The sequence below is a fragment of the Idiotropiscis lumnitzeri genome, chromosome 12 (genome assembly GCF_059441095.1).
Source record: "Idiotropiscis lumnitzeri isolate Australia: NSW breed Sydney's pygmy pipehorse chromosome 12, RoL_Ilum_1.0, whole genome shotgun sequence".
In the NCBI taxonomy this organism is placed as follows: domain Eukaryota; kingdom Metazoa; phylum Chordata; class Actinopteri; order Syngnathiformes; family Syngnathidae; genus Idiotropiscis; species Idiotropiscis lumnitzeri.
This window is the reverse complement of record NC_142402.1, coordinates 1,084,733-1,109,069: the sequence shown is the minus strand read 5'-3', so window position 1 is coordinate 1,109,069 and position 24,337 is coordinate 1,084,733. Positions and strand designations below refer to the sequence as shown.

General features: G+C 42.5%; 1 protein-coding gene across 6 annotated transcripts in view; it reads right to left on the bottom strand.

The window, feature by feature from the left end:
- Positions 1 to 23,637, bottom strand: part of LOC148325142 (solute carrier family 53 member 1-like) — a 280,462-nt gene extending 256,825 nt beyond the window's left edge. For 4 of the 6 annotated variants that reach the window (XM_088311143.1, XM_088311147.1, XM_088311146.1 and 1 more), the window contains exons 1-2: positions 23,277 to 23,637; positions 2,623 to 2,674 (exon numbers count right to left, since the gene is read on the bottom strand). In XM_088311143.1, the coding sequence (XP_088167269.1) occupies positions 2,623 to 2,674; positions 23,277 to 23,345 (121 nt within the window). In that variant the 5' untranslated portion in view covers positions 23,346 to 23,637. Of the gene's footprint in view, positions 1 to 2,622; positions 2,675 to 22,275; positions 22,413 to 23,276 lie in introns of all 6 variants that reach the window. The other 2 variants (XM_088311148.1, XM_088311144.1) reach the window with 1 other exon arrangement.
- Positions 23,638 to 24,337: the final 700 nt, after the last annotated feature.

Genomic DNA, 24,337 nt, shown 5'->3' with positions numbered 1-24,337 from the left:
TCACGGTCAATTAGAAGCATAGATGACTCAGACTTTGACCAGCAGGGTGTGCTAACATGCACTCCAAACAGCCCAATGAGTAAAAGGGTTGATGGTCGCGAGTGATGCTTAGTCCATATACTGGACGTGCCGCTTTACAAGGCGCTTTGTTTGTTTTGGGCAAGATTAGGGACTTTAAAGAGCGCCCTATGGCCCGGAAAATACGGTAAGTTTCTTCATCTGTTTTTTTTTTTTTTAATGTAAAGTATGCAAATAAAACAGTGCTGATTTTTAAGGACTAAATATGCAGAAAAACTCTAAAATTTGCACATGCATCAGTCCTGGCAAAATCAATATTTTAATAGTTTATTGGGCAATTTATTTTAAAAAAGAAAATGTCTCAGTACTGCCCCCTAAATATAGATAACAGAGCCCGGGTTTCACGTTTTGGTGGTATATCTAATAGGCGCACACGTACATTTACGAATGCACATATATACATATATACACATGCACACACACACGCACACCCCCACACACACACACACACACATATATATATATATATATATATATATATATATATATCTATATATATATTGTATATTGTAATGTGACATGCCTATTACATAGACTGAGCAACTTGTTCGACCTGATCCCCTTGAGGTATTTCAGAGTGCATGTTAGCACACCCTGCTGGCCAAAGTCTGATACATCATTGCTGTGACAAATACATTATGTGAATACGTTTTTTCGGTGATGGTGCAAGAGAAAGCTGGACAAAAGGGCAGCTGTCCACGATGTCGTAGTCCGTCCTATCATTCATGTAATTGCAAAGCAAGAAACATCACAGGTTTAGACAACAGACTGCAAAAAAATAAAAAAATAAATAAAAACACACTGCCCAAAGCACACCACTCACATCTCTCTAAACGGCCATGTGATTGGCTGAGGCTGAATGGCATTGCTGTAATCTTTTTGTGTTATTTTTATTTCTTTTGGGGATATGAATGGCATGAGAGATACATGTTTCGTGCTAATTTTATTTCTTTGTTTCATTGTTTGCTTGTATGCAATATGAATATTGAATATTTGTTTAACTTCCCTTAATGAGAAAAATGAGTTTGTGACTGCCCTGCCAGTGATTTAAATCTGGGTTGGAAAGGAGTCAGGGCCATTGGGATTTGGTAGATTATTTCACACATCTGGGCTTTGTTATTTCCTTTAAATAATGTTTGTGCAACTGCATTCAAGCACTCCTTCACAACTTCCCCATCACTGAATGTTTTAGTTTACTTTTAGTGAACATTTGTTTGCATGCCGCTGGGCTGTAAACGAAAATGTAAAAATCAGTTATACTGCACTCGAAGTTCGATGTTTTTGCGTGCGCTCACCTCAAACTTCAGCGGATAACTTTGCACAAAAGGGCGGTGCTTTGTTTCGTAGCGGCGCTTCGCAATGTTGCGACGGTTTCGGAGCATATGATGCACACTGGTTTTGAATTTGCTGCAGCCAGAACGCGACTAAATTTCTTCGTCCATTCATTTCAAACAACACGCATCGACCTTTCTAACTTTTTAGCACGGCAAACTGTCAGCAGCACTCTCTTCCGGTCTGCTGCGCAATTGGCAGTGGATCGTAAAGAAAAGATTTGATTGGCTCAAATCAGTGACACCTTTTCCGTATTAACTAGAATTGCAGCGTCAACGTTTGCGAATGTGCCCTGAAAAAAAATCATCATAGATTGGTCATGGGTCCGGTCCGAACCATCTGTCGGTTCGGATCCGGACTGCAGTCCACCATTTGATGATGCCTGATCTATGGAATAATCATCATAATGTGTTGTGATCTATATCTTTGCTGCTGTAACACCTCAAATTTCACCATTGTGGGACTAATAAAGGACATCTTTATCTTTATCTTTATAATGACTTGAGGTGTGAATCACTTCTGGTGTTCAAAAGAAGATTTAAAAATATCGTGCTACAAAATTATATAAATCAAGTATAAATATGAACAACATGTACACACACGGCGCACCTGTTTACGTAATCGCTTGCGAAGATAGCACCCAAAACACACGAAAGTGACAGTCAAAACATGCGGAGATCAGACACATGGCAGTCGCCAGCACCAAGGCAACAACTCACAGTATGACAGGGCAAGCCATTTGAAAAAAAACAAGCAATTGGTGGAAAGAAGTAACTGAGGCAGGGACATTACTTTTCCAAATACATAATTCCTCTCAAAACAGTGGAAAGAAAACGAGGGCGTTGAAGACTGTTCAAAGTATTAGACCCACGCAAAAAGAAGTATTTTTATGGTGTATATTTACCTTCATTCCACATTTAATTTAAATTAAAACCCGTGATGAAAGCTTCGTGAACTTTATTTTTTTTTTATTTTAGGTTTTTATATACACTTTAGATTAAATGTTGAAAATGGACAAAAATGTGGAAATGAGTCTAAAAAAAAAAATGTAAAAAAAAAACAAAAAGAATCGCGCTTAAAATCGTGATCTGTATTTTATTCGTAAAAAATTGTGATTTTCCATATCGCCCACCCCTAACTGGCACCAAATAAGCATTTTTTCCTGCATAAGTGCGAGTGAGAACAAGTGAGTGAGAGTGAGAAAGAAAATACCTTCAATGGAGGGGGCTTGGTCCTGAGCAGCATATAACATCTCTTTGAAAGCCTGAAGATACCAAAACAACACAATATTAATGCAATATGGGTTAAGGAGTTACTTCAGGGACACAGGACCTTTAGTTATCTTTTCTATTAATCATAAGAATTAAGGATAGAGTCACAAGAATAATGCAGTAAACTATATTCTCAGCTCTGATAGCTATTTGCAAAAATACAATACAAAACAACTTAATTTATATAGCACATTTCACAACAGCTGGAGCTGTAACAAAGCACTTTCCATGTGGTGGAAATCAGCAGACAATTAGAACACAAACTAAAACACACATATTCAATAGATACCACAAGAATTACAGAACAGCAACAGTCTCATGTCAAAAGCTAAAGAATAAAAATGTCTTCAAAGGAGTTTTAAAAACTGATGTGTACTGGGTCTAAGTTTCAAGGCAAATACTCTGACTTTTCCAAGAAAGAGCTGGGGCTTGATGTGTAAGAGGTTTTGTCAATTGAGATCTATGTTGGTAAAAGAAAAATATTTTTTTTTTCAAAATGGTTCCTACTCAATCAAATGTAACCCTTGTTCCTTGCCAGTCACAGTTTCTTTCAAAACAGGAGGAAGACAAGGTGTTTAACACGTTAAATTCAGCGGTTTTAAATGTTTGGCATTTGGCAGGGAAATATTTTTTCTATCAATGATTTTATTATTAAGCAAAAGCTTGATTATATGTTTTAACTGGAACTTGGTTTGGACAAGATGATAGTACAGCAGATCTTATCGAGTCACCCCCTTCAAACATAAGAAAGGAGATGGAGAAGCCAAATGCTGACGCTAGAGTCCTTACAAACACGAGGAAACCGGACCACATCACCTCTGTCCTCAAATGACTACACTGGCTTCTTGTAAGTAAAATTGTCTATTTTAAAATATTGCTGCGGGTCTATCTATAAATCTCTAAATGGTCTAAAACCAAAATATACCTTGTACCTCACGAAGCATCAAGACCACTGAGTTCCTCTGGGGCAAGTGAAATACAATACAATACAATTTTATTTATATAGCACATTTCACAGCAGGTGGAGCTGTAACAAAGCGCTTTCAACACAAATTAAAATGCATAAACACATTCACAATTGAAACCAGAAGAAGAATAAAAATGTGTCTTCAAATGGGTTATATAAATTGGACAGAGAGGGCTTGCCTAACATTTAATGGGAGCTCATTCCATAGGGAAGGACCGGCAACAGAAAAGACATGATATATATATACATATACATATACAGTAATACCCCGCTATACATACACACGTATATATATATATATATATACACGTATATATATATATATATATATATATATATATATATATATATATATATATATATATATATATATATATATATATATATAACACCTCAAAGACAGAGCCATTTTATGGTAATTTACTGCGTTTCGGGGTATTTTTACTAAAACTGCCATTGTCAAAAAACGGGACAGTCCCCAAAAACTCTTTTGTCATGACTTGTTGACTTATTCAATTATCTAATTATGACGTATGATAGATTTACATTGTAATTTGTTTTATATGTACAAGACAGAGCATAGTTAGTTTTTCCATTAGCATAATACTGGTGTTATGGTCCGTAGAGGGAATAAAAAAGACAAGAAATAAAAAAAAGTACTTATGTGTGGATAGGTCTGATCCCCCTGAACATTTTGAGTGGTTGGATGTAAAAAAATATTCAGGAATAACAAAGTTATCCCACCTCAAAAGTAGAGCCATCTTTTGGTCATTTACCGCGATGTGCAGTTATTTTAATTCCACTGCACAAGCGTTAGGTTCCTGGAGCCACATTTTCTTGAAAAGGAAATAAACGCCTTATATTAGTTTGACTGGCAAAGGTGTTTAATGGGAACATTGCTAAATATTTAGGATATAAGTGCGCTCTGTTGAAAATGACTAAATATTGAAACTATATAAAAATGTGAACATAGGCTAGACATTAAGGGAAGTTGGACTTTGGTTCGGACCTTTTAATTGGAAGAAATTTTAGTCGTAGACCTCTGTGACTTTTAATTGAATACCTCTGATTTATATTGTTTACAAGAGACCACACAAATCTCGGGCTTTGCACATAACATTACAGCATCTTGGCGCAATCTATCCGTCCATCCATTTTCTGTACCGCTTCTCCTCACTAGGGTCGCGAGGGGTGCCGGAGCCTATCCCAGCTATCTTCGGGTAGTAGGCAGGGGACACCCTGAACTGGTTGCCAGCCATTAGCAGGGTACACAGAGACGAACAAACATCCGCACTCATACTTAATTTAATTTAATTTAATTTAATTTAGAGTGTTCAATCGACCTGCCATGCATGTTTTTGGAATGTGGGAAGAATCCGGAGTACCCGCAGGAAACCCACGCAAGCACGGGGAGAACATGCAAACTCCACACAGGATGGCCGGAACCGGGATTGAACCCACGACCAATGCTGTTTCTCACTGTGAGGCCATCGTGCTACCCAGTCGGGCCACCGTGCCGCCCTGGCGCAATCTATTTGCAGAAAAAGATTTTGCGACAGGTACCCTTTCTCTCCTGTTCTTTGTGACATTGTTCAAGTCATGCAAAGCATGCTATTTGGAATGTTTATACAAATGATTTTTGTACTTTTATTTTTCATTGAAAGTAATGTGTACCAATTGGTCAATTAAAAAAAGGCAGTTAATATGCATTTCCTGCATTTATTTTGATTTTGGTCCACGAGGGGAATTTAACGTGCATTTATCGTTATTGAGGTAAAATTGCTCAATTTATCGCAATATTTATTTGAGGTCATATCGCCCAGCCGTACTCTTTATATAAAATGTTTAATGCAGTTGATTTTGTTTATTGTAATAAAGATTGATCCATAGTTTATGTTTGTTGAAAAAAAAATACATACAGTAAGTATTCCCACCTACGGAAAAAACGTATGCATTAAATTTTCTACTACTATACATTAACTCATTAAATACCAGCCATTTTCACTGGAGCAACCCGCTCAATCCCAGCGTTTTCCTGGGTTTTGACTAATTTTGCAAGGCCCACAGAATATTGTATTCTAATGCTATATAAACACTCCGGTTTCCTCCCACATTCCAAAAACATGCATGGCAGGCCGATTGAACACTCTAAATTGCCCCTAGGTATGAGTGTGAGCGCGGATGGTTGTTCGTCTCTTTGTGCCCTGCAATTGGCTGGCAACCAGTTCAGGGTGTCCCCCGCCTACTGCCCGAAGATAGCTGGGATAGGCTGCAGCACCCCCCGCGACCCTAGTGAGGAGAAGCGGTACAGATGATGGATTGATGGATGCTATATAAACATGGAGCACGCCAAAAGAAAGATGAGACTCTCTTCTTTCAACAGAAAAAAAAGTTTGTTTCTATCTTCTTCCATTCTTGAGCAATCGGCATTTGAAAATAGCTAAATTTCATGAAAACTCCATTCCCTGGGGAAAAAACGGAGAAAATGAGCTTTTTGTAAACTGATGCATATCGACCATAATTTGAACTTTGACACTATTATTTATGGCTTTTATGACACCTCAAACATCTAAATGTGTGCCTTCTATAAAATAACAAAAAAAAGCGCAAAAAATTTGTTTTTGATACCAAATAAGTTTATTTGCACATAACAAAACAACTGAACTGTTGAACTATGTACAAAAATGAAATACATTAGTGTCATACATACTTTTTTTTGTGTGATATAAAATAAAACAGTTGCCTTGATGCAAGGGCACACAACATACTTCATACCACATTCTTGTCTCACTCCGCTAGCCTTTGCGCAAACAGACCCGACACTTTCTTTGTGGTCTGGCTTTGCTGGTCCGTGGCAAATAGGCAAGCTTGTGTTTGTCCAAAGGCTGGGCAAGACGAATTGGTGGATCTGATTTGTAAGGGGCCCGTGTATTTTGTCCCTGACCCACAGCACCCTCAAAAGTTGCAGGAAGTCAGCTGGCTCCTCAGACTCCAGATGGGCAGCGGCATTCAGTGGCCCAGGGGTTGCTGTAAAGTCGATTTTCCTTGGTTGCCATCCAGTGTGACGCCATCCGGAACCACTGCTTCCTGATGCACAACCTGTAAATTACAGAAATATAAACAATTGGAAATATATATTTATTGCTGCATTTTATTGCTGGCGTGTGAAGTTTCATATTATAATTCACCTTTCTTTACACCAACAAGACGAGGAGGAACTTTCTTGCCGCGGGATGCACAATCTGTGAATTTTAGAAAGTATGCATGATTACCACACCATTCAGTATTGTTGTTTCCTCGTCGGGGCTGAGTTACGCTCGCGTATAACTGCACATTTACGCGACATATTCTGCCCGCAAGATGCATGATATGTACAATAAATGCATGAGGGCTAACCACACGTTCAACGCTAACTTGCGAGCGTTTATTTCCTCATCGGGGTTTAGTTACGCTCGCGTGTAATTGCACATTTGCTCGCATACTTCCTCGTCCGGGCGCGTGCAATTGCACATTTGCTCGCTGACTTCCTAGTCGGGGCTGAGTTACGCTCGCGTCTAACTGCACATTTACGCGACATTTTCTGCCTGCAAGATGCATGATATGTACAATAAAAGCATGAGGGGTAAAACCACATGTTCAATGGTAACTTGCGAGCGCTTACCTCCTCGTTCGGGGGGATCTGGTGAGGATTCTCGGCTGCTTTCGCTGTTGTCCGAAGGCACATGTGCGCCACCATCGCCGTGCTCCTCATCGCTCGACTCCGGCGAGACAATTTGCGGGTGACGTCCGGCGCGGGTGACGTCCGGCGCGGGTGACGTCCGGCGCGCGATGGTCCGTCATGGCTGTCGTCCTCGTGGTCTGACGCCGCCGGCGATGCAGGCCACAAGGCACGCGCAGCCTCTATAGACGGCTTGTTGGAGCAGTTTTCTTTTGAGTAATGCAGTATGGCAACACCACCATTAGGGCAATTGATGACGTCAGCACTGGTTGCGTTCATCCATAAATAACGAATGCAGGACAGGTGGGGGAACGCTGGTCGGATACCGTTTTTCAACCGCACTTACTCAAGACGCATTATTTATGTACAAACTGGAAGATAGAAGATAGTATATTGTATTGATTACCGCATATGCGCGTATGGTTTTGATTTGAAGTTTGGAAGACCGTAGCCATTGATTTATTTATTTGATTTACTTGACTTCACGGCATGACATCTGGACTGAAATGACTACGATTAAGACTAACCCTTGACTGTTTGATGTGACATACATAACTACACATCAACATCAAGACCAGTGAAGCCGAGCGAACGTCATCGCAACTTCAACCCATGGTGAGTGAGTGCGCGTTAAAACTTTCTTTCGCCAGCGTATCATTGAAACGGCAGTAACAAAAGGTTGAAAAACGTCAGAACGGAAAGTAATTGACGAAAGAAGTAAAAGTTTGAAGACGGAACGCTGTCGTGTGGATAGTGGCGTGGTCGTTTGGAATGATGGATTGTTTATAAATAAAGTGGATCGTTTAATGGTGATCGTTCAGCCAACGCGGAATGAATTGACGTGACGCATTATTGAAACGCATGCAGCTTAAAGATAGAGGTATGACTTGTATTGTTTTTAACGCTTGCAAATGTTAAACGAAGCACAAGTGAACGAAAATATTCCAAACTCCCATGTTGACTTTGCGATTGTATATCGTGATAGAGACGCTATTTTTTTGAACAACGAACGAGCCAGTCAAGTCGCTGTCAAAACAAACGCCGCCTTGTCGCTGTAGGTTGCGTGTACGCATATTTGTGAAGTTAACACGATGTCTCGCACCAATGATAATAATGGCAATCTCGACCTAACTATTGGGATTGAGGATCTTAATAAAGGCAGAACCCAAAATGACATCGTTAAGTGTCTCGCCCATGAAATGGAAGAATTTGATCCCAAATCATTCCGACGCTGATAAAATGGCGGGTGACAAAATTAAGACATCAGAACCTGAGAAAGTGACCCCCAAACCAGTCGAAAATGGGAAAAGAAAACCCAAACTAACTGAGAAGGCTCTGAAGAATAAAATAGAGGGATTAATAAAACATAGATCTGCTAAATATAGTAAATTAACATCAAAGATGAATTATGCAAGTAGGATATGATGACATCGAAATAATCACCCAATCATACAGCAATTTCAACGAAATAACTGAAGAATTTACAACCATTCAAAAAACAATTTATGAATTGCTCAAAGAGGAAGAAAGGGATATGGATCACACACATTGGTACCTGCCCAAAGCTGCTCAGATCTATAAATTTAGAATAACAGTAAAACAATGGCTGCAAAAGGCAACAACAGTTGAACAGTGGGTGCAACAAAGTACAGAATTTCCTTCTAATCAACAACAACATCTGAAGAAAGCTAAAGGACAACGAACGCAGTCCAACTGTGAAAGGGAAAGTCAGGATTCTTGTGGGTCAGTGGGAATAATGAGCAAATTGGAGCGGGATACCAAAAAGAGCAAATGTAGCAGCCGCTCATCCTCAACCAGATGCAACGCTGAAGTGGAGAGAGCTGCACTTTTAGTCCAGGTCGAAGGTCTAAAGAAAGCACAGGCCCTTGAACAAGAAGAAGCTAAATTAAAGGTGAAAAGAGAAATGTTGGTTCTTGAAATGCAACTTGCTGCTGCAGATGCAAAACTCAAAACCTATGAGGACATGAGTTTAAGTGTAAAGGGCAACAAATCAAGGCCAAAGAAAGGATTAGAACTCCGTTATGGTTATGGTAATGGTGAATGGGATATTGATGACGGCAGTGCTACGGAAACTGACGATGCTGATGATGAATGTGACAATGATGATGATGGTAATGGTGAGCGGAGTGGAAAAACAGGTTGGCAACCACAACCATTTGATTGTTTTAACGGGACCAGGCCTCAAACACCATCGCCCACACACAGCAAAACCACCAATGCCAAGCCGACCCAGAAACCAACTGATTCCAGTTCAGAACTATTAAAAATAATGCAAAAGCAAAACGAAATAACCGAAATGCTAATTAAAGAGCAGAGACTTTCCACCCCCAGACCCCCTGCATTACCATACCTTTATACGCACTTTTGAGCACTGCATTGAAAGCAAAACGGACAATGCTCGTGATCTATTATTCTTTTTGGACCAATATACTGATGGTCAACCGAGAATACTTGTGCAAAGCTGCATTCATATGCCACCAGCACAAGGATATGGAAAAGCAAAAAGACTGTTACAGAGACACTATGGAAGTGATATTCTCATTGCATCAGCCTACCTAAGGAAGGTTTTGAACTGGCAGGTGCTTAAATCAGAGGACTCCTTGGGACTGAAGGAATATGGTTTATTCCTGCGCAGTTGCGCAAATGCTATGGTAGATGTAAAGTCCCTCAATGACTTAAACACCACCACTCACCAACGCACCATAGTTTCAAAGCTTCCCTTTAAGCTGAGGGATAGATGGAGAAGTGTAGCCTTCGAGTACCAGGAACGTACCAAAGCCAGAGCCAAGTTCAAGCAACTGGTAAACTTTGTTGAAAAACAAGCAAAGATGGCATGTGACCCAACATTCGGGACAATCCAAGACACTGCCATACCACAACGAAAGGACGAAAGGAAAATGACTTTCCCTCCTAAAATAAAACCTGTCTCAACGGCGTACAAGAACAGCTTCACCGCCATGGCAACCGAGGAATCGGCTCAAGGTCAAGCCCCAGACCTAGCATCCAGAAAAGTATGTCTGTGCTGTAAAAGGAACCATGCTATTGAAGACTGCAAAGAATTGAGTAACAAAAAGAGGGAAGAGAAAGTCGAGTTCTTCAAATCAAATGGAATCTGTTTTGGCTGCATGAACAAAGGTCACATTAGCAAGGACTGCAGAAAAAGACATACCTGCAAAATCTGCACATTGAAGCATCCTACAATGCTACACATTGAAAGGACAAAGACAGACGACAAGCAAGAGACACCAGTCGCAGGTGCAGACAAGACGCCAACAGTAGCCAGTGCTCTTGTGTCTTTAGAGAAGCACCTTCATATCGGGGCCGCTGACACCCAGACACTCGCCATAGTTCCTGTTAAGGTGAAAATGGCAAACAGCAATACTTGTGTGCAAACGTACGCCTTTCTAGATCCAGGTGGCACAGCAACGTTTTGCACAACTGCTTTGCAAAGACGACTAAATGCCCGCGGAAGGAAAACGAGAATTCTAGTGAAAACCCTTGGACACCAGAAGACGATAACTGTGGAAAAAATCTCAGGCCTTGAAGTTTCTAATCTTGCGGACAATGACTTCATAAAGCTGCCGGCAGTATACACCCAAGATGAGATACCTGTAACAAAGGAGCAAATTCCAACATCGGAATCACTGAAGGAATGGGATTACAAAGGAGGTGAAATTGACCCGTATTGATTCAAATGTGGACCTTCTTATTGGAACAAACGCTCCTCAAACCATGGAAGGTAATCAACAGCAGAGACAACGGTCCATATGCTGTTCGAACTAGATTCGGATGGGTGGTTAATGGACTTCTGAATACTTGCAATGGCACAGATGATCAGCCTCCAGAGATACACAGTCATTGTATTTCAGTAATGAATTTAGAAGATCTTGTGAAACAGAACTTTAATCACGACTTTCCAGAAAAATCATATGAAGAAAAGGCAGAAATGTCCATGGAGGACAAAAGGTTCATGGACATAATGTCCTCCTCGGTTGAAATGAAGAATGGACATTACCAGATGAAGCTCCCCTTCAAGAAAACCAATATTTTTATGCCTAACAACAAAGAGCTGGCGGAATACCGTGCCCGGAGCTTAAAAAACAAGTTGCGGAAAGATTCGCATTTTCCCCACGAATATACAAATTTTATGGAAGAAGTCATCAAGAAAGGTCATGCGGAACTTGTCCCACAGGAGCAGTTGGTGCTGGAGGAGGGAAAGGTTTGGTATCTTCCTCATCATGGTGTGCGACACCCAAAGAAGCACAAACTTCGAGTTGTGTTTGATTGCTCTGCCCAGTTCCAAGGTGTTTCACTTAATGACGAGCTGATTCCAGGACCGAATCTCACTAACACATTGTTTAGGAGTACTCACTCGGTTCCGGCTAGAGCCATTTGCATTGATGGCGGACATAGAAGGGATGTACCACCAAGTCCGAGTGTGCCCAGAGGACATTAATTTTCTTCGATTTTTATGGTGGCCAGGTGGCGACATCACAAAAGCAATTACAGAGTACAGGATGACTGTACATTTGTTTGGCGCGACATCCTCCGCAAGCTGCGCCAGCTATGCTTTAAAACAGCAGTCGGGAACCTATGGCTCTCGAGCCATATATGGCTCTTCCGGAGACGTCATATGGCTCCCAGACAGTTTGGAGTTGAGGGGGCCAAAACAAATGAAATTAAATTAAATTAAATTAAAATATATATATATTTTAGAACTGGTTTTAAAATACTAGTGATCATCTTAATAATATTAAGTAATTTAAAATTAGTTTTAAAGATACATTTTAAAAGTCAGGGGTGGGTTGCGGCACTTGCAATCCGACGGTGACCCGAGGATCAGGTCGGGAACCAATCGATCGCAAGTACGTCACGGGTCATTGTCAATGTACGGAAATTAATTTTATCAGAGATAAAATTTCAACCCTTCAACCCGCTCAACCCTTGTAACAGAAAAGATGGCGAAAAGAAAAAAAGTTGATGGTTACCGTACATTCCAGGCTGCGTGGACAGAGGAATTTGCATTTGTGGAGGATCCGCAGTATGTCGAATATGCAATGACAAAATTGCATCAATGAAACGCTCAAATATAAAGCGGCACTTCGATACGAGTCATGCTTCTTTTGCATTGAAATATCCACCGGGGGACAGCAGGAAAAAGGCATGCGAAGAGCTGCAACGGAAAGTGCAGACGAGCCAGCAGCAACTGCGTGTCTGGACCACGCAAGGTGACGGTAATTCCGCTAGCTTTGCGGGTGCTTTGGCAATAGTGAAGAGTGGAAAGCCGTTCACAGATGGCGAATATGCCAAAACATTTATGCTTGATGTGGCCAATGAACTTTTTGATGACTTTCCAAATAAAGCCAAGATAATAAAAAAAATAAGAGACATGCTACTGTCAGCAAGTACGGTTCACGATCGGAGCATCATGATGGCGAATCAAGTTGAGGAAACACAAATTAAGGACATAAACGCTGGGACATACTTTTCTCTCGCGTTAGATGAGTCAACAGACGTTAGCAATCTATCTCAGTTCAGTATAATTGCCAGGTATGCTACAGGTGACGCACTGCGTGAAGAAATCTTGGCTGTTTTGCCAATGAAAGAGACAACAAGAGGAGAGGATTTATTCATGTCGTTCATGGAGTTTGCTTAAGAAAAAAAAATACTTTTTATTTTTACTTATTTCTGTGTGCACTGATGGTGCACCATGCATGTTGGGGAAGAACAAAGGGTTTGTAGCACTTCTCCGTGAGCATGAAAAGAGAGCAATCCTAAGTTTTCATTGCATCCTGCACCAGGAGGCGCTTTGTGCTCAGACGTGTGGCCAGCAACTTGGTGAGGTGATGTCGCTGGTCATTCGAGTGGTCAACTTCATTGTCGCCCGAGCTTTAAATGATCGGCAGTTTAATGCTCTGTTGGAAGAAGTTGGGAATCAATATCCCGGTCTGATTTTACACAACAACGTGCGTTGGTTGTCCAGGGGGAAGGTGCTCAACCGTTTTGCAGCTTGCCTGAGTGAAATACGGATTTTTCTAGAAATGAAAGGCGTCAAGCATCCTGAGCTGGACAATACTGCCTGGCTCCTGCATTTTCACTATCTTGTGGACATAACTGGCCATCTAAACCAGCTTAATGTGAAAATGCAAGGTATTGGGAATACAATCTCATCCCTTCAACAAGCAGTGTTTGCATTTGAAAGCAAGCTGCAAGTTTTTCTCAGGGACATTGAAACAGGTCGTCTTGTGCACTTTGAAGTACTGCAGCAATTTAGAGATGCATGCTTAGCAAGCGACCCCACACAACATCTGGATCTCCAGCAGCTAGCTGACTATACGTCCAATCTCCTGCAGTCATTCAAGGCACGTTTTGGAGAATTTCGTGCGAACACTGGTCTTTTCAAATTCATCACTCATCCACATGAGTGTGAAGTGGACAAAATCAACCTGATGTGCATCCCCGGAGTCTCCATCACAGACTTTGAGCTGGAAGTTGCAGACCTGAAGGCATCTGATATATGGATGACTAAGTTCCAGTCACTTAATGGAGAGTTGGAAAGACTTGCACGACAGCGAGCAGAGCAGGCGAGGGAACACAAGTGGTCAGAAATAAAAAAGCTTCAAACTGAAGACCAGCTAATTCTTAAAACTTGGAACGAGCTTCCTGTGACATACCACACAATGCAGCGTGTGAGTATTGCCGTACTGACCATGTTTGGCTCTACGTATGCATGTGAGCAGTCATTCTCGCATATGAGAAACATTCCGGTTCCGGCGCCGCGCGAGTGGCTGCCTGTTTACAGCAGCGTGGCTCACTATTGAGCCTTTTTCGTGTGTTTTTTCCCTTTACCCTTTTTTATTGTATCTTTACCTCACCTCAGCAATGGACATCCAACTTGCGGTGGTTTTACTGCTGTTGGGGGCTGTTTTTTGCGCGATCGTGTCCGGAGACGAAACTCTGAGCTACGGATCGATCATGTACACAAGAGATCAGCTGTTAGCACTCCGTGCTAACCCCGCGTGGGCTCCCGGAGCGAGACCCGATATCCCCCGCGAGCTGAGGAGGAAGAGACGGGGATGTCGTGCGGGGGCTAAACGCCAGGCAAGGAGGAGACGATATCACCCCGTCCTCCCGTCCGTTATTATGGGGAATGTTCGATCCCTCCCCAACAAAATGGACGAGCTAACAGCGCTAACCCAGCACGAGAGGATTGTCCGGGAGGCTAGCTTGCTGGTGTTCACGGAGTCGTGGCTAACAGAGCTAACGCCGGACGCCGTCGTGGAATTGGACGGCTTCCAAATAGTACGCGCGGACAGGACACTGGAGAGCGGTAAGAGAAAAGGGGGAGGGCTGGCTGTGTTTGTTAATGATAGATGGTGTAACCCTGGGCACATAACTGTTAAGGATCAACTTTGCAGTCGGGACATTGAGATGATAGCTCTTAGCATGCGTCCGGTCTATTTACTGGGAGAGTTCAGTCATGTGATCGCGGTGGCGGCGTACGTGCCACCCTCTGCTAACGGTGAGACAGCCTGTGATGTACTGAATGCAGCTGTGAGCAGGCTACAAACACAGCACCCAAATGCCTTGTTCCTTATCTCTGGTGACTTCAATCATGCTTCTCCTTCCTCCTCTCTGCCTTCATTCACACAATATGTAACCTGCCACACCAGAGACAATAAAATATTGGACCTCTTCTATGCCAACACCAAGGAGGCGTACACGTCACTGCCCCTCCCCTCGCTGGGCAAAGCTGACCACAACTTGGTTGCTCTCCTGCCTGTGTACAAACCTCTCGTCCGCAGGCAGCCAGCTGTGACACGCACAGTTCAGCGATGGTCCGGAGAAGCCGAGGAGGCCTTGAAGGACTGTTTCAACACAACTGTGTGGGAGGTATTCAGCGAAGCTCACGGTGAGGACATTAATGGTCTAACAGACACAGTTACAGACGATATTAACTTCTGCATGGAGAACACCATTCCCACCAGGACTGTAAGATGTTTCTCCAACAACAAACCCTGGATCACACCGGACATTAAAGCTCTCCTGAAGGAGAAAAAGCGGGCTTTTGTTTCAGGCGACAAGGACGAGCTGAAGAGAGTGCAGCGTCAGCTGCGAAGGAGGATCCGAGAGGGGAAAAAGTCCTACAGGATGCGGATGGAAGAACAACTGCAGCGGAACAATGCCAGGGATGTCTGGAGGGGCCTGAAGACCATCTCAGGCCACGGACAACCAGTTTCAATAGGTTTGATCAAATGTCTGACCCCGCTCAGGCTTCCCTGATGCAGCCCCCACCCACCCCTCCTGCCACTGTGAACAAGACCCTCTCTCCCCCTCTCTCGCCCCTCTCTCTCTCCACTGGCTTCAGTTCCCAGCCTCATCAGACAACCACCACTTCCTCCTGCTCAGCCTTGTTCCTCACAACATCTCAGGTGAAGAACCAGCTGAGGAAGATGAAGGCGAGGAAGGCGGCAGGCCCAGAGGGGATCAGCTCCCAGCTCCTCAAATCCTGCGCAGACCAGCTGTGTGGAATCGTCCAGCACATGTTCAACCTGAGCTTGAAGCTGGGCAGAGTCCCCCAGCTGTGGAAAACATCCTGCCTGGTTCCGGTTCCAAAGACACCCCATCCGAAGGAGCTCAACAACTTCAGACCGGTGGCGCTGACGTCTCATATGATGAAGACCCTGGAGAGACTGGTCCTCGTCCATCTGCGCCCCCTGGTCAGCTCCTCAATGGACCCACTACAGTTCACATACCAGCCTGGCATCAGTGTGGATGATGCCATCATCTACCTGCTCCACACTTCACTCTTCCACCTGGAGAAGGCGGGGGGCACGGTGAGGATCATGTTCTTTGCTTTCTCAAGTGCTTTCAACACCATCCAGCCCGCCTTATTGGGAGACAAGCTGGAGCAGGCGGGAGTGGCCCACCACCTCGTCACATGGATTCACGACTACCTCACAAACCGGCCACAGTAGGTGAGAACACAGGACTGTGTGTCTGACGTGCTCCTCTGCAGCACGGGAGCGCCGCAGGGAACTGTGCTGGCTCCCTTCCTGTTCACCCTCTACACCTCGGACTACAAATACAATTCCACAACCTGTCACCTGCAGAAGTTCTCTGATGACTCTGCGATTGTCGGCCTCTTCACTGACCATGACGATCGGGAGTACAAAGGGGTTACGCAGGGGTTCGTGGACTGGTGTCAGCAGAACCGCCTCCAAATCAACGCTGGGAAATCCAAAGAGCTGGTGGTGGATTTCCGCAAGCGTCGGCACTCTCCACCTGCACCAGTGAATATCCAGGGAACAGATGTTGAGAGGGTCTCAACTTACAAGTACCTGGGTGTTCATCTGAACAATAAACTGGACTGGAGCGACAACACAGATGCTCTCTATAGGAAGGGTCAGAGCAGACTCTTCCTACTCAGGAGGCTGAGGTCCTTTGGCGTTCGGGGAACACTCCTCAGGAACTTCGATGACTCGGTGGTTTCACCGGTCATCTTCTATGGAGTGGTCTCCTGGGCAGGAGGCATCTCGGGCCGGGACAAAAAGAGACTGAACAAACTAGTGAGGAGGGCCAGCTATGTCCTGGGCTGCTCCCTGGACTCTGTGGACTCAGTGGGGGGCAGGAGGATGACGGCAAAACTGTCATCAATGCTGGACAAACCAGCCCACCCACTCAATGACACTCTGAGAACACTTTACAGCTCCTTCAGTGACAGACTTTTACACCCTCGCTGTACCAAAGAGAGATTTCGCCCCTCCTTCCTGCCGACTGCTGTCAGACTTTTTAACAAGAATATTGGGTCAGGCCTATAAACGGGAGGGCATTAGTGCAACTGTGCAGTCCTAGGATGCAATATTAACTACTACTGTACTTTCAGCCAAGGGTGTACTTAAACATCGACCAATGATGTATTTTGTTTACCATTACAGTATTCTTATTACAATACTTCTATCACTGTAGTATTTCTACCACTGCAGGATGTTCACTATTACAGTACTTTTATCATTGCAGTACTTTTATAATTACTGTATTTCCTATCATTGCGGTACTTTTACTATTACAACACTTTCATCATTGCAGTATTTTTCTATCGTTGCAGTACTTTTACTATTACAGTACTTTTATCATTGTAATATCTTTATCATTGCAGTATTTTCAATCATTCAGTAGTTTTTATCCCCCTCTGTATAATGGACAGGCATTAGGAGTGTTTCCTTACACTAGATACGTTTATACTGTGTATATTTGCATGCTTTTTATGAATGTCTGCTGCTAATGTTATACATTAATGGCTACATTACGCCGCCGACTCTGTGTGATCTATATCTTTGCTGCTGTAACACTTCAAATTTCCCCATTGTGGGACTAATAAAGGACATCTTTATCTTTTTATCTTTTTTTCTTTAAGACCAACCTACGCTCGCGTTTAACTGATGGAAGCCTCAACGCCTGCATGAAACTCAACCTCACTACATATGAACCAGACTACAAGACCATCAGCAAAACCATGCAGCACCAGAAGTCGCATTAAAAGTAAACCTTTTATTATTTTTATTATTATTATTATATATTTAAAATACTATATGGCTCTCAAAAAATATATATCTAGAAATAATTTGGTTTTATGGCTCTCCAGGTCAAAAAGGTTCCCGACCGCTGCCTTAAAAAGAACTGCTGAGGACAATAAGGAGAAGTTCTCTAAGGAAGCTGTCGAAACAGTGCTGCACAATTTTTATGTGGATGACTGTTTAAAGTCTGTATCGACTGAAGCTCAAGCTACAAAATTATGTGAGGAGTTAACCTCCCTCTGTGCACAGGGAGGATTTAGACTTGCCAAATGGGTCTGTAACAGTAAGAAGGTGCTGGCACACCTACCAGAAGAGGAACGTGCCACAGAAGTAAAGGATTTTGATTTGGACAAAGAACGCTTACCCGTTGAACGAGCTCTTGGGGTGGGATGGAGCATTGAAGACGACTCTTTTGTGTTTTGTGTCTCCTTAAAGACATTTTTACAAAGTTTGAAAATCAATAGGAAGGAAGTAACTATCGCTGTTCAAACAAAAGAGAAGAACCAAGTAAGGCATTGAAAGATTCCATCCGAGCACAGAAGCTTGCCTTGGAAGACCTGAAGTCAGCAGAGATGGCCATTGTGCAGTTTTGTCAAGCGCATAGCTATGCAGATGAAATCAAGGCCTTAAAGGATCAAGTCAGGAGCATCAAACGTCAAAGCTCAATTTCCAAGCTTGACCCACTGCTTGATAAAGGCATATTGAGAGTCGGAGGACGACTAAATAGGCTAGCAATGCCAGAAGGCATGAAGCACCCAATCCTTCTCCCAAAGGGACACCACGTGTAAAGACTCCTGATGGAACATACTCACAGGCAAGTGGGGCATAGTGGGAGGAATCACACGCGATCAGTATTAAGACAGAAATATTGGATCCCCTGTGCCAACACTCTTTGCCGAAAGGTCATCAACGACTGTGTAGTATGCAGGAGGCTAAGAGGCAGTACTGGTGAGCAGAAGATGGCAGACTTACCAACGGACAGGATCACTCCGGATCTGCCACCATTTACTAATGTTGGAGTTGATTATTTTGGCCCCATTGAAATCAAGCGTGGGAGGAGCATAATGAAACGGTATGGAGTCCTCTTCACATGTTTCAGCCGTGCAATACACCTTGAAGTGGCCCATTCGCTTGATACAGATTCTTGCATAAATGCCCTCAGACGCTTTATTTGTCGACGAGGTCAAGTGAATGAACTACGATCCGACAACAGGACTAATTTTGTCTCTGCAGAAAGAGAATTGAAGGAAGCGATTGGGGAATGGAATCAGGATCAGATCACCCAAGCCATGCAGCAGAAGGGCGTAAGGTGGACCTTCAATCCCCCTGCCGCTGCCCACCATGGAGGCGTGTGGGAAGGATTAATCAGGATATTGGAAGGGACTTTGCTTTCCATTGCAAGGCAGCAAATTCTGGACGATGAGAGCCTCGTCACTGTCATCTGTGAGGTGGAAGCCATCCTTAATAGCCGTCCATTGACCACCCTGTCCGATGATCCTAACGATTTGGAACCGCTGACCCCAAATCACCTCCTGCAATTAAAGGTAAAGCCTTTGCTGCCACCTGGACTCTTCAAGCAAACCGATTCATATGCCAGACGACGCTGGCGACAAGTACAGTATATAGATTTGTTCTGGTCCAGATGGGTAAAGGAATACCTTCCACTTATGCAAGAACGCCATAAATGGAGCAGAAGCAGAAGAAACTTTGTTAAAGGAGATGTTGTGCTGATTGCTGATGCCAACTCCCCAAGAGGATCTTGGGTTATTGCCAGAGTGGTAGATATCTGATACCTGATCAAAGAGGAACTGTAAGAAGTGTGAAACTTCAGACGCCGACCAGTATTATAGAAAGACCGATAACCAAGATCTGTCTGCTGGTTCCAGCTAGTCAATGACGCACCTTCTCGAAAGTGCGATTGGCCAAATTGGTATTTATTTATATTGTACGATGCTCCAAAATTTGAGTATTATTATTTCGCTTTGCCCATAATAATAGGGGCCGGTATGTTGGAGCAGTTTTCTTTTGAGTAATGCAGTATGGCAACACCACCACTAGGGCAATTGATGACGTCAGCACTGGTTGCGTTCATCCATAACGAATGCAGGACAGGTGGGGGAACGCTGGTCGGATACCGTTTTTCAACCGCACTTACTCAAGATGCATTATTTATGTACAGGTCGGATACCGTTTTTCAACCGCACTTACTCAAGATGCATTATTTATGTACAAACTGGAAGATAGAAGATAGTATATTGTATTGATTACCGCATATGCGCGTATGGTTTTGATTTGAAGTTTGGAAGACCGTAGCCATTGATTTATTTATTTGATTTACTTGACTTCACGGCATGACATCTGGACTGAAATGACTACGATTAAGACTAACCCTTGACTGTTTGATGTGACATACATAACTACACATCAACATCAAGACCAGTGAAGCCGAGCGAACGTCATCGCAACTTCAACCCATGGTGAGTGAGTGCGCGTTAAAACTTTCTTTCGCCAGCGTATCATTGAAACGGCAGTAACACGGCTGTTTGGTGTGACGATGACAAAGTGTCATCCTCTCAACCAAAGCGTCTCCATCGCCTTGATGCGTGTCATCCTCTCAACCAAAGCGTCTCCATCGCCTTGATGCTTTCGGGAAGCTTTTTTTTACAAAAAAGCATTCCTCGATCGTCAATTGCTTGGAAGATTTCATTGCTAATGCTAGTGCTGCCGATGCTGCTGCTAACCGCGCCGCTCTCCACACTTATACCGTCTACCCCAGGATCCCACCCCCCATTTGTACCTCTGGTGCAGATTCAAAGCCGATCTTTTGCACCTCTGCCCCCTGCTGGGTGATTTTTACATGATTCACAATGCGGACAAGGCTGATTCTCAGTCAGAGCTTGCATCAGACCCTTATGTACACTATGACGGAAAAAAGACAGAAAACGTACTTATATGTCTTTGGTAGAGAGCGCTATTGCTTTAGAAGACGTCTTTGTACGTCTGAAGTGAAATATGGTTTATTAATGTTGTTTTACCACATAAATGCTGCATAATAACCATTTTATACCTATATGCACGCGTTAGTAGATGTCTGTGTTTATGTGTTATGAGAATTTGCACAGGCTGCATCTATGTGTTATGAGAATTTGCACAGGCTACATCTATGTGTTATGAGAATTTGCACAGGTTGTATCTATGTGTTATGAGAACGGGAATAATTGGAAAGAATTCGTACAGGGCCTAAGCACCAGGAATGTCTGACTCATGTGAAAAGGTACAGTCGATAACGAAAAGGGAGTGAGGATTGGCAGAGGCCAAAGTTGTGCGAAGGGCCATGCGAACCATCAAAGCGCACTCGAACGGGAGGGGTTGGGGTGAAATATTGGCTATAAGAATGTGACGGAGGCAAAACGAAAGTAGAGTCGGCTGAGGGTTTTACGCGCGGACGCCCAGCATCGTATTTTTTGCTCGCATTACTGAGGACGCCGGGGCTCTCCGTCCTTCCAGCACACGGTAATGAGATTTATGTCTTGCATGTAATCTATGAGCTGAAATACAATTGTTGCTTGCTTGCTTGCTTGTACACTTTATACTGTGGGTTAAATAAAATGTGCCGCTTGTTTAACGCAGTGAAGTGTTTGTTGTCCATGTAAGTCGCCGACGATCCGCGATCCTGAAGTTAATAATAAGTCATAGCAATTGATCATGAGTTGTGACTATTATATTATTTGATACTGTAATTGATTGTAAGCAGTGTCTACTCAAGGGCTCACGCTTGTCTGATTGGACATAACAGACAGCTTAACCCATTGTAGCCTGACGATTGGGTATCAGTCTCGCTACTAGTCACTCTTATTGATGCTGTAATTGATCATAAGCAGTATCAGAATTGTTTTCAAAACAACGTCCACGGGAGTAAATGAGTTAACGATCGATTCCTTACAACGGAAATTCCAATATCCGGAAAGTAGTGCAAATTCAAGCAGTTCCCGCTCCATACAAAAAACTTTGACCGCTCCGCCATGATCGGATCCAAAACAGTGACATGTAAGTGACTTCTTTGGCATGAGTTTTACTGAAATTGTGAAAAATTTAAAATTCATTCATTTACATTTCCGTCTGTATATCATGGCATCCAAACAAAGAAGAATGGTAATGACCGTGGAAAAGAGTGAAATGTTTGTGATTAAGCGAAGCGGGATAAAAAGTAAAAAACATTCAGGAGACACTAGGAGTCAGAAAAACTCAAATCAACAAGACTTTGTAAAAACAAGGAATCGATTCTGGCTCAGTATGATTCCAGCAGTTTACCTGGGTCAGAGGAAATTGCTTGAGGCTCGGCGGACGAAGTACAGCGGCGTAAATGAACGTGTCCTGAAATGGTTTCGCTGTTGTCTTGCTAAAAACTTCCCGCGAACTGGCTTCAAAGGTTTGTTGCACGACATCAGCTGAGCAATGAGGAGAGGGAGGGGAGGTAAAGCTACCAGGTCTCATTGACACAAGTATTTTATTAACATACTTGCACAGTCATACAGGACATGTACCACAGCCGTTTCCCACTAAAGGAAATTCTGTTATAAGGAAAGATTGGATAATGCAAATGTGATTCCATACTGGAGAATACTTACTGTATTAGAAAGGGAACTAGAATTAGATTATTAGAGTATCTTCCATTCAGGCTAGTGGAGTAAATGTTCAATTTACTGCTGTAGATGTATGTAGTTTGCATCATGCAACAGGCTCATTCACCAAGAACAAAATCTTGCTTAGCCTGCATGTATTGATTTAGTGGTTCAACCAAATAGTGGGGCACGGAGTTATGTTGAGTGACGCAGGGGAACATTTTTCCCGCCGTACTACAATAAAGTGTAATTTCACATCCACTCCAGTAGTTGGCAGTAGTGGTCTCATTGCCCATTTTGCGCAGTGAGTATTAACTCAACGGTGTGTTCTATGGTTTGTTTTGCAACGAAAATGCTATTATTTATAGTTGCGGCAGAGATTGGGTGGTGGCGTAAATTCTTCTTGATACATAAAATAATTGAATAGCACTACAATAATCAGTGAGAGACGCTGGGCTCTGCTGATAAATGAACATGATCTTTAAAAAAACGAATAAATAAATAAACCATCAAACAATAAATCAGCATCTAACGATAAAAACAATTCAGAGATACATTGTTACTCGCTTCAAAGTGAGACATTTAACAATAAAACGACACAAGTTAAAATAAAACATTTCCATTAATTGTAAACAACACAAGTGAAACGTTTACAACATGAGCTTAAGTTAGCATGTATTGCAGACGTACCTCATATTGAATATACTGTTTTCTCCATTCAGGGGTGATGTGAGCTGAAAGATGTTCCGTGAATTTCATTTTATAATACGTTAAACTCCACGTTCGCTGATCGATTGACAAATCTCAAATTGTGTGTCCGTTTAATCTTAGCACAGGTCCCCCGTTTTCACAGGACCATCACTATCAACTCCAGATTTTGGCATTTTTCGTGAAAAAAATGTCCAAACACGTACATTACTTAGTTAGTGAGTCAGTTAATTAGTTCGTTGGTTAGTTAGTTCGTGTTCAATCTCTCCCGAAAATGTCACAGAAGACAGGGATTGAATAATAGTATGATGATATGCGACGGCTGCGTTATCGGCCGCTTCTTTTCTTCTTCGGCGGCGCGGGACTTCTTCTTTTTCTACCTCTTTTTCTTCTTCTACTTCGGCTAATATTTGTTTTTATTTTTTATTTTTAATATTTTTTTTTTTTGTTTTGTTTTGTTTTCCAACATTTTCCAGTTTGTTATTTTTGCTTTACCATCCCACATTTAAAGTCTAGGTAGTATAGAGTCACACAATCGAATCAAGCAAATAAATAAATAAATGCGTTTTGGTTCTGTAACCCTCCAGCTTTTTTTATTTATTTTTATTGAATAATTATACACAACATAAAGGCACATATATCAACAAATCACATCACATCAACTGAGCATAGGAACTATAACAACGCAATTCAAAATATCACAAAAAAAAAAGACAAACTAAAAGAAAATAAAGAACAAATTAATTATATTTATAACAGGGCATTTCACATTAAGTCATATATTTCCAATAAAGAAAATAGGCAAAGGGCTTTTCCGTCTCTAACCAGCTTCAGAGATTTACAAAAAAGTAAATAGTAATTTTCCAGTGGAGTAGACATGGGTTTGTTCGCAAATATTTGCACTTGTGGATGAAAAACTTCCCGAAGAGCAATAAAACGTTCAAAACAAATTCCAATTTCTTGTCTTCCTGAACCACACCAAACAAAATAGCCTCTTCTGTCAAGGGGAAGTTTATATCTTTAGATTGTAACCAGGTCCCTAA